The sequence below is a fragment of the Salvia splendens genome, chromosome 22 (genome assembly GCF_004379255.2).
Source record: "Salvia splendens isolate huo1 chromosome 22, SspV2, whole genome shotgun sequence".
NCBI lineage: Eukaryota > Viridiplantae > Streptophyta > Magnoliopsida > Lamiales > Lamiaceae > Salvia > Salvia splendens.
Window position 1 is genome coordinate 10,871,975 of NC_056053.1, and position 11,379 is coordinate 10,883,353.

Here is an 11,379-nt window from a genome sequence, read left to right on the forward strand (position 1 = left end):
TCTCACCTAAAGACGATGATGAGCAGACGGTGTTGGTAGGGGGAGGCTGCGCCTGCGGATGGAGTCAACGAACACCCGCCGGAACTCATGTCATCGCTGGAGACGGTTCAGCAGCAGGCCGGCGAGAAACCGAGAGTAGGGTCACCCAAAATTAATGAAGATGAGGAGATGGCCAGCGGAAAGAACGACCATCGGGACAAAAAATCTGATCCGAAAGACGAACCAGTGAATCTTGACTCTGGTAATCCCAAAGGAGTCGGGACAGCCGGGATTAGTGAAGGAGTACCATTGCTCTCTTTCTCAAATGAAGAAACAAAGTTCTTGGCGGACAAGATTAGGCTTGCGATTGCGATTGAGGGACTATGCTAGGCTGCTCAACGGCCCTAACGGAGCTCCGGTATGGTATGTTGACAACCACTCAATGAGGGTGTTCAAGTGGGCACCGGATTTTGATACCTTCTTTGAGTCGCCTATTGTCGCAGTTTGGTGTAAATTGATAGGTATTCCCATCCACCTCTACGAGCAATCGGCTCTTCTTGCGATTGGCAAGCTTTTGGGGAAGCCAATCCAAGCGGACCATGCAACGATTAACCAAAACCGGTTAACATTTGCCCGTATATGCTTGGAAATTGATATCTCACAACCGCCGTCGGAAGAGATTATTCTCAACATTCTTGGTAAGGACACTAGATACAAAGTGGTGTGGGATCGGATCCCAACATATTGCATTGAATGTAAACATGTTGGACATGTTCAAGAAGAGTGCCTTATATATGGGAAGACGAACCCACCCAAGAAGGACCACGGCAGCCATGCCACAACACCTCGACGACACAACTCAAGGCGAACTTACACCCGCCGTGAGTGGAGGCCGAAGGGGCCCAAGGCCGATGACCCAACCCACCAGCCGGACCACTCCACGGCTAGCAAGGAAGAGCCCAAACAGGGGCCACCCGAGGAGAGCAAGGCAGCAGACACGTCACCAAGTTTGAAGGTGACAAGGGTGAACCAAGTGCAAGTGGATGAAGATGGTTTCCAGTTAATTACGAGGTGGAAGAAGGGCAAGATGAACTATTCCCTCCACCACTATCAAGAAGGTCCACTCAAGGCCCCATACCTCGAGAAGCTCCTAACAGGTGGCAATGTGGCGACGGTTTCCTTTGGGGATACTGATATGGGGGTGATTGATCCAGGAGGGAGCTCCACGGTCTGCATAGGCTGAGGAGTATCGATACGCCCGACCCTTGTGGTGGTAACTGTTTCAACTTAATTGTAGTTATGTAGCTTAGCTTAGAGTAGATAGGTGACCTTTTTCCTAGTTGATAGGGAGGCCCTCATTGTACTCTTGATGTTTTGGTTGGCGAGACGTAACTTTTGGGTGTCTCGGTGTTTGTCATATGGTATTTGGTAATGAACAGGTGTGGGTCCGCCAAAACCCTCCACCCTAGTGGTCTTCTAAAAAAAATTGCTTTCACCCATTCGCAATGATCGATATCTGGTAGAGGTCTTTGTCTATCATAGATTGTAGTTCCGAATCCATTGCTTTCACCCATTCGCAATGATCGACATCTGCCAGCGCCTCCGCAAAGTTCCAGGGATCTAATACATTGTTGTCCGAGGAGTGATCCATAGATTCCCCCAAACCAATGTATCTATCGGGCTCATGCGAGACCCTCCCACTGCGGCGCGGCACTACAATATTTTGAGTAGAAGTTGAAGTTTCGGGAATTGATTGTACACTAGGTACTTGTTCTTGGTTAATGGAACTTGTGACAGAAGTCAGCTCATTGAGAGCCACTTCATTGCTGGGTTTATGATTCATTACATAGTCTTCCTCTAAGAATGTCGCGTGAGTACTCACAATGACTTTCTTGTCTCGGAGACTAAAGAATTCATAACCTTTCGTGCCTTTGGGGTATCCTATAAACAAACATACCTCCGTCCTTGATCCTAGCTTAGTTGGATCCTTTTCCAATACATGAGCCGGGCAACCCCAAATCTTGAGATGTGCTAGATTGGGCTTACGCCCAGTCCACAACTCATAAGGAGTAGTAGGTACGGATTTCGATGGTAAATTGTCTAAAATATGGCTTGCAGAAAGCAAGGCATGTCCCCAAAATGAAATAGGCAGACGTGCATAACTCATTATCGATCGAACCATGTTTAACAAGGTCATGTTCCTTCTTTCAGCCACGTCGTTCTGCTGGGACGTGCCCGGCGCAGTCAGTTGGGATTCAATTCCCGACTTCGATAAGTAGTCCAAAAATTCAGCACTGAGGTATTTGCCTCCACGATCAGATCGTAGGCATTTGATATTCTTTCCATGATACTTCTCCACAAGAGTTTTAAAGTCTTTAAACTTGTCAAAAGACTCTGACTTGTGACGCATCAAATAGACATATCCAATTTTCGAGAAGTCATCAATAAAAGTGATGAAGTATCGAAAACCACCCCTTGCCTCTGTAGACATTGGTCCACATACATCGGAATGAACGAGCTCAAGTACTTCCTCGGCCCTATTGCCCTTAGCCTTAAAAGGCCTCTTGGTCATCTTGCCTTCTAAGCATGACTCACACTTATGAAAAGTTTCCTCCTCTACACCTTTAATAAGATCTTGTTGAATAAGAGAATGGATCCTCCTTTCATTGGCATGACCAAGTCTAAGGTGCCATAAGTACGTTTCGTTCATTGAACTTGAAGGTTCCTTTCGTTTCTTTGAAATTTTCGATGTTGTATTGAGTTCTGATTTGCGATTATTAAACTGTGTAGAAGTGTAACATCCCAAATTTTTGTGACTCTTTTCATAGATTTAATTGAAATTTCGATTATGAAACTTTTGTTTCTATGTGATTAAGTGAATTGCGTGAAATAATTGTCGTGAGTGATGTGGAACGAAGTGCTTGGTATTTTATATTTTCCAATGTGGGGAATAATTAATAGGATCATGCATGTATATTTTCTCGAGTCGATTCATTGGAATTTTTGGCCCTTTCTAATTATTGAAATAGAATTTCATTTCTTAGATTTAATTAATTGTTTTGGGATATTTATCCACATTAAATCCAAACCAAATGATCCCTAAATTGTACTACGTGAAATTCGAACTCTAGCCTATTATCCTTGGGAGTTTCGAAAATCCCCTATTTAAAATAGGAAGATGAATTATTTTTCTTTGATTTAATTGGTGCCTTGTTGACTCCTTTATTTTGAATTAAATCCAATTAAATCATGCGACATTTTATTTCTTCACCCAAAATAAATAGAGAATTGAAATATTTCCTTGGCTATTTAAGCCTAATAATTTTTGGCCCCTTCACTAAATTTTGGAGGATAATTTATTTGTTTCCTATTTTGTGGAATCCCCTTTTATTCAATTAAATATCATCCTAATACCTATGTCTAATTAATTGGGGATGTGAATATTTCCTTTTTGCTCTCATCCATATCACACGCCCATTATGCTTTTATTTTCCTTGTGGAAATTAATTTATTTGTTACCTATTTTATGGGAGTCTTTTCCTATAAAAAAATTCCAAATTTAAATCATATTCCCATTTAATTGAGGATTTAAATATGGTTATCATTCCTTGCTAATTAAATCAGCAAATTTTGAAATTAATCTCCTCAAAATACACGCCTACCTTGTGTTCTAATTGTGGGACTTTTTATTTATTCCCCCACAATTTATTTATTTTTATTTGGGTGTAAATTAAACCTAATACATAAAACAAACTAAACCCCAACCCTAGCCACTATTTTCACACGCCTCCCTCTCCCTCATTCTCTCCCACACGCCTCTCTCCTCTCCCACTCTTTCTCTCCAAAAATCCTCCATTCCATCCTTGTTCTTGATCCGTTGAAGTTTATTTTCTAGAGTCTCCGGCGAATCGCTTCATTCATTGTTTCTACCGATTCATTTTTGTCAAAGAAGGTATGTTTGCTCACTTTTCCTCATTCTTTTCGTTTGAACCATGTTCTTGAATCCTACATGCATGTAGTGGGTGTAGGAATCATAGATCTCAAAATTAATCGGTGGGAAAATTGAGTTTGCATGAGAGAACTTTGATAGTATGCGATTTGATTTGAGGTTATATGAAATTTGTTTTGAATCCTTGGTGAATGATGTAAGTTTATGTGCAAACATGTTTATGAGAGTCTTGTCATGATTTCGTGTTATAAGCATGAGAATTGGTATTTGGATGATTGAGGAAGAAACCTTAATTTTGAATTTGTGAGTCTGAAATCTGTGACGTTCGAACAGTAGTTTCTGATGTGTAATTAACCTATCAAACGATCGAATTTTGGTATGAAGATTTTACAGAGTTAATTTCAAGGTGTTTTCTGTGTCTCGTGTAAATTTCAGCCCTTTTTGTCAAAAATGAATTTTTGAAAAATGTTTGAAGTTGACTACGCAATTCTGCCAGAAATTTGTGTTCTCGCCCAGAAAGTTTCGTATTCTGTTTGACTAACTAAATGACCTCCGTTTGATGGTATTCTTAAACTATGTGAAAATTTGAAGTGTCTTCTGAGTCGTGTAAAAATTTCAGCCTTATTGGACATCGTATGAATTTATGGTGAATTTTTCAAATGAACTTTGCAATGCTGCCAGAATTTTTATATTCCGACCAGAGAATTGTATTAATGTTTTGACTGACCAAATGACATGATTTGAGTGTGAAACTTTACCTGAATGGATTTGAATGTGTCTACTGTGTTGTGACCAATTATTAGCTTCATATGAGGTCGGATGAATTTTTGGTGATTTTTACAATCCAACCGCACAGTTCTGCCAGTTTCGTTGTTATGTGAAAATATCTTTTGTACTAAGTTTTGATGAATTATATGATGCATGTGTGATTTGAGAAAAATATTATGACATGTCTTTCTTGTGTTGGTGAATGTTTGGATGGGTAAGAGAACGATAAAAAGGAACAATAGGACATGCATGATCATATAAACTTATGGAAGGCTGATTGTGTTGTCGTTGACAAGGGTGATTGTGTATACGTGGGCTCGAGGAACGAGAGTTGCCATAAGTTGGATTGTGATTTGTTAAGCGAACGAGGTGGGCTTTCTTTTTCAAACCTCTTTATTTTCCAAAAATACTATATGGTGTTATAAGGGTGGTTTAACTATTATGTCATGCCAAAATATTTTTGTTTATGAGATTGTTGCCTGATGCCTAGGTTGTCTGAGCTTGCTCCGTTAGGCTATATGGTTGTGATGTGAAACGAATTCGGGTTTGAGTAGGGCCGCAAACCCTATCAGGCTGTGTACACTGGTGGGATCGTGAGCCGTCCTTGCTAGTCGGCCGGTCTCGTGGGCGAATAGTGTGGCCACACTTTCGTCGCACTGCGGATTGATGTTGTGATTGATGGATTGTTGAAAATGGGGAGATTATTTGACTGGCCAGTCTACGAAACGTTTTTGTGTTCTCGTGGTAATTTCTTAATTTCATATAAAAACTCGAGATCACTGGTATGGATGACATAACTATATAAAATGTTTTCGGCATAAGCCCATTGAGTACAACAAGTACTCAGCCCTGCAATTTCTTTTAAAATTTTGCAGGTTGAGCAGGATGTTGCGAAGGATGTTGAGCTAGCCTTAGGATGCGTTGTGTCTTCATACATAGGCGTGATCCTTGACTCTCTTTAAACCTTATTTTCCGCTGCTATATTTTAAACTATGTCTCAAGACTTTAATCTTTTCGTACTGTGTTTGAACATGTATGGTTGTGTTAGGTTTTAACCAAGTAATTACGTTATCTTTTGAAAATGGTGTTTTCGTGAATTAAATTAAATGGTCTACTTTAGAAGTTAATTGGTTTTCTTTAAGTTATTTTCTCTGCTATTTCTTTTAAAAGTATTTATTATAAGCCTTTTTTAATTAATAGTAAAATTTTAACCTTAAACTTCTTTAACTAAAATGTCTTTCTTCCTTTAAGTTAATTAGGTTTTTCTTTTAAAAACGTTATCCATGCATGTCGGTCACGATCGCCGCGTTTGTGGTACCCCTAGTATGGGCGGTCGTGACAGAGTGGTATCAGAGCTTTGTTCTTTCGCTCTGGTCCGAGAGTCTTCTTTCACTTTAAGTCTACATTAGTGAACCCTTATTGACTAGAAGTGTCATGAAGGCTCAACATCCACGCATCACGCTCAACCAAGGAAAATGAGGTATGTTTTAAGTTGTTGATGAAATATGAGAATGATGTATAAGATTGATGATATGATGAGGATGTTTGGGCAAAAGAATGCATGAGCATGTAATTACGTGATGATGTGATGTGATTTTCATGTTGAAATTCATGAATAAATGATGTGATGAAATAAAGAAGATGAATGTGAGCATGGTTTGCATGATGATCTAAACACGTGTATTATGTGAAAATAATATCGTGATAGTATGAATATATGGAATATGAGCATGAATTGACAATATGATTTAAGCACGTGTTGTATGTACAAACATGATATTGGTATGGTATGGTATGAGTATGTGAGACATGGGCAAGATTGGTATGATGACCTAAGTATGTGTTAAATATGTGAAAGTGATGACGTAAGCATGTGAACATAGGAAGATGGAATGTTTTACATGAAGGATGAAGGTTGATGAGTTGTTTTGAGTATGTTGAAATTTTAGAGGGATAAAGGGAGTAATTTAAAAATGTTGTTTCGAACATATATGTGAAGTGCATGAGTGTTTTGTTCGGAATACAAATGTGTTATGAGTTTTGAAAAATTTGCATGGTTTGATATGTAGAAAAAAAAACAAAAAAAATGGAAAAAGCATTTTGTGGTTGATGTTTTGCAATATTAATGACTAGTTGTTCTAGTGGAGTTTGATTGAGGAAAAATGTTTATGTTGTGGAAAGTTGTTGGAAATTTATTTGAAAGAAACAAAAAAATCTTTGAACTTTAAAAGAAAACATGTTAGTTCTTTCTTTTGGGAAAATTAATTGATTAATGGAAAATGTTGTGTTTATGATTTGTTCCAAAAAAAAATTTACCTTTTCGATTGGAAAAATTGAGCCATGGAAGTGTGATGTTATATATGTTATTAGGTGTGAAGTATGATGTGTTATTCTATGGAGTGTTTTATACGAGTGATGAAAGTTGATGCGAAAGTACGTTTAGTTTGAGTCAAAACTTTTACATTAAAATTGAGATGTGGATTTTTTTTGGAAGGTGTGAAAGTGTAAAGAAATTTTGTTTCAAAAGTTTTGAATATAAATGTGAAGTCCGAAAGTGTTTTGCTATGGGATGTGAAAAGGTTGTGTGTTTATCTTGAGGTATGAATGATGTAAATCGTGGCATATGATGATCTATGTGATGATGAATTGTGTTGTGAACTTAGACTACCTAAAATATAAGCCTAGTTGACCGAGCGAATCGTAGTTCTAAGTTGAAAAATTAATTATTGCTTCTCTAAGCAATGAAACGTATGAGAATATGAAAGTTAAGGCAAACCCTTAAGTCAAGGTGCGAGACAAGAAGAGCTGAAGCTAAGTGATATTTTCATGCAACAACGAGCGGTCATACTCGCGATTTAAATTAGTATAGTGTGATCTTGCGTAAATGGCAATACGATGGAGATGATCTTTATACCCTTCTAAGGAGCACGAGGATGACAACAATATCCTACGAGGATAATCATTATGACATGAAGAGAACTTTATGAAAATATGGACACCAACTATCATTATTAGTGGCATTAACACGACGAATCTCAGCGTGGAATCCACAGTTCTTAGAGCGATGTTACCAGTCTCGGCTTGCGAAAGATGAACGAGGTGGTGCAACTTTAATAGCTATAACAAACTATTTTAATCAACAGTTCTTACTTGGATTCTAAGAAGTTATCCTTTAGAACATTTCAAATAGCCGTGAGCCCTTGTCTATTTAGCAACTTGTTTCATTCACCCTTGCAAGTGATGCTTGTTATTTCTTTTCCTCCATTGAGTCTTAACTCACTTTCAATTCTTGGAAAGTGGTATTGCCTTCATAACTTTGGACAATTGAATTGATTGTAGTCTTCTTTCACTTATTATTTATACGAACAATATTTTGACTTTGTGAACCTTTGCTATTGAACTTCATTCCTAAGGCTGCTTGCAGTCATGTCCTTCAATATAGGCACGTTTCGCAGACATGTTTTCTATGAGATATTCTTCTTTGAACTTTTGTTCAGCTTTTCATTTTGTAACCATGTCTATGTCAAGTTCTTTCTCACAGAGTGAAATTATTTTTGGTTCAGTTCCACTATATGTATTCTTTCCATAATAGAACCTTTCTTTTTTTTGTACAAAACGAAGTTAAGGCATACATTTTTACCTTGCCTTAACAAACTTAATCCACTTGATTTTTTTGTTTTGTTCAAAAGCCCCTTTGACTTTGGTTGCCTTTCGGAAACCTATGAACCCATTGATGTGATTCTAACATTCCATATTATGATTTTCGTTGACCCATGAGCAGTACCGCCTTGTGACAACTGCCTACAATTCTCAATCCTCATGCAACTGAACATTTTTTTCCCTCAACCCCTTAAGTCATCATCCATTGATGTGTTGACCTTTCAAATTTAGTCGAACAACTGAATTATTTTTTTTGGTAGCCTACTATGAGAATTGACATTAATTCGATTTCATCCCATATTCATGACATATCTTATGTTCTTTCAAGCTCCGTGGGGATGATCATAACCAATTGTTACAATTCGAAATCGGTTCATATCCAAGTTAAGACTGTTTGATTAAAGATTGCGTTCTTGATACATATTCTGAGTTCTTGATACAACATTGCAAGAAGAGGAAAATTTCTTTTCGAGCCCCTGGCGACGAGCCGACTATCTTGTATGGGATTTCTTTGAACCGATGAACCTCCATAATCCCTGCTTTGCAAGCAACTATTATGATAAGAAAAGGACGTCCGACGTATCTTGTGTACATGAATGGAGAGGAAAAGAAGGATTTGAAAGTGGAACACGTGGCAGTAGTGCGAGATTTTCCCGATGTGTTTCCCGAAGCTTTGTCAGGACCGCCACCCGACAGACAAGTGGAGTTCACTATTGACTTGGAACCAGGGTCAGCGTCAGTATCAAAGGCGCCATATCGAATGGCCCCTAAGGAGTTGGCCGAGTTGAAGATTCAGTTGCAAGAGTTGCTCTATTTGGGATTTATTCGACCTAGTGTATCACCGTGGGGGTGCCTGTATTGTTCGTTAAGAAAAAGGATGGAACGATGAGAATATGCATCGACTATCGTGAGCTCAACAAGATGACCTTGAAGAATAAGTACCCACTGCCAAGGATTGATGACTTGTTTGATCAACTTCGAGGAGCGGGTGTATTCTCGAAAATGGATTTGAGATCAGGGTATTATCAACTGAAGGTCCGACGAGAGGATGTGCCTAAGACTACTTTTCGCACTCGTTATGGCCATTATGAATTCTTCGTGATGCCATTCGGGCTGACCAATGCCCCAGCCGTCTTCATGGACTTGATGAACCGAGTTTTCCATGAGTATCTCGATAAGTTAGTGTTAGTCTTCATCGACGATGTTTTAGTATACTCGAAGAATGAGGAGGAACATAGATGGCATTTACAAACAGTGTTGGAAACGTTGCGAAAGGAGAAGCTTTATGCCAAGTTTAGTAAGTGTGAGTTTTGGTTGACTTGAGTGAACTTTCTTGGTCATATTGTGACGGCAAATGGAATTCAAGTAGACCCAGCAAAGGTCGAGGCGGTGCAGAATTGGAAATTGCCGAAAACGCCGAGTGAAATCCGTAGTTTCTTGGGATTGGCAGGATACTATCGACGATTCATTGAAGGATTCTCCAAGATTGCGAGACCGATGACACAACTACTAAAGAAATGAATCAAAGTGGTTTGGACGCCAGAGGGCGAGACGAGTTTCCAACTGTTGAAAGAGAAATTGACTACAGCACCAGTCCTAGCGGTACCAGAACCCGACAAGGACTTCGCCGTCTATACGGATGCGTCGAAAGTGGGACTAGGATGCGTGTTAATGTAAGATGGAAAGGTAATAGCATATGCTTCCCGACAGTTGAGGCCGAATGAATTGAATTTTCCGACTCATGATTTAGAACTAGCGGCAGTGGTGCACGCACTGAAAATTTGGAGGCACCATCTCTATGGAGTGAGATGCGAAATCTATACGGACCACAAGAGTCTCAAGTACTTCTTCGAGCAGAAGGAGCTAAACATGCGACAACGACGTTGGTTAGAGATTGTGAAAGACTATGACTATGGTATTCACTATCATCCAGGCAAGGCGAACGTAGTCGCCGATGCTTTGAGTAGAAAGAACCAACTGCAATTGGCTTATGTCCTAACGCAAGAGGAAGCGTTGATTCACGAGTTCGACAAGATGAGATTGGAAATAGTGAAAGCGCCCGAGACAGTAAAAGCAAGATTAGCTACACTAGTGATTGAGCCAGATTTGAGAACCAAGCTCATAGAAGCCCAGCGACGTGATGAGAAGTTGGAACAATTACGTGTGAAGGTGAGAGCCGAGAAGCTTGATCATTACCGTGAGGAGGCGGATAATGCTTTGACTTACGATGGGCGATTGTGTGTGTCTAGCGATGAGGCGCTAAAAGATGAGATTTTGAGTGAAGCGCACGACACGCCTTACACTGCTCACCCCGAAAGTACGAAGATGTATTGGGATTTGAAGCAACATTTTTGGTGGAACGGAATGAAAGGAGACGTAGCGTCATATGTGGAGCGATGTCTAGCATGCCAACAAGTGAAGGCCTTACACCAACGGCCATATGGGAAGTTGCAACCACTCGAAATTCCCGAATGGAAGTGGGAGCATCTAGCTATGGATTTCGTGACGGGTTTGCCGAAGTCACAGAAGGGCAACACTGCGATTTGGGTAATCATCGATCGACTCACGAAAAGCAGGCACTTTTTACCAATTCGAATTACTTATGGCGCGGACAAGTTAGCAAAATTGTACGTGAATGAGATTATGCGTTTGCATGGAGTGCCAAAGAATATTGTGTTCGACCGTGATACGAAGTTCACATCGAAGTTTTGGATGAGCTTGCAACGTGAATTGGGCACACAACTGAATTTCAGCACCGCTTATCACCCGCAATCGGGCGGGTAGTCAGAGAGGACGATTCAAACACTTGAGGATATGCTGCGAGCCGTTGTCTTAGATCGAGGGGAAAGTTGGGAAGTTGTTCTACCGTTGGTTGAATTCGCCTACAACAATAGCTACCAAGCGACGATCGATATGGCTCCGTATGAAGCCTTGTATGGCAGGAAGTGTCAATCCCCACTTTATTGGGATGAAGTTGGCGAGAGGAAGATGTTAGGACCCGACGCTATAAAGGAGATGACCGA

The 11,379-nt window shown here is 39.8% G+C and overlaps 1 protein-coding gene across 1 annotated transcript; it reads left to right on the forward strand.

Moving 5' to 3' along the window:
* The first annotated feature begins 421 nt into the window (after window positions 1–421).
* Window positions 422–1,222, forward strand: LOC121786711. Its single transcript, XM_042185338.1, has one exon. The coding sequence runs from the start codon at window positions 422–424 to the stop codon at window positions 1,220–1,222; it is 801 nt and encodes a 266-aa protein (XP_042041272.1).
* Window positions 1,223–11,379: the final 10,157 nt, after the last annotated feature.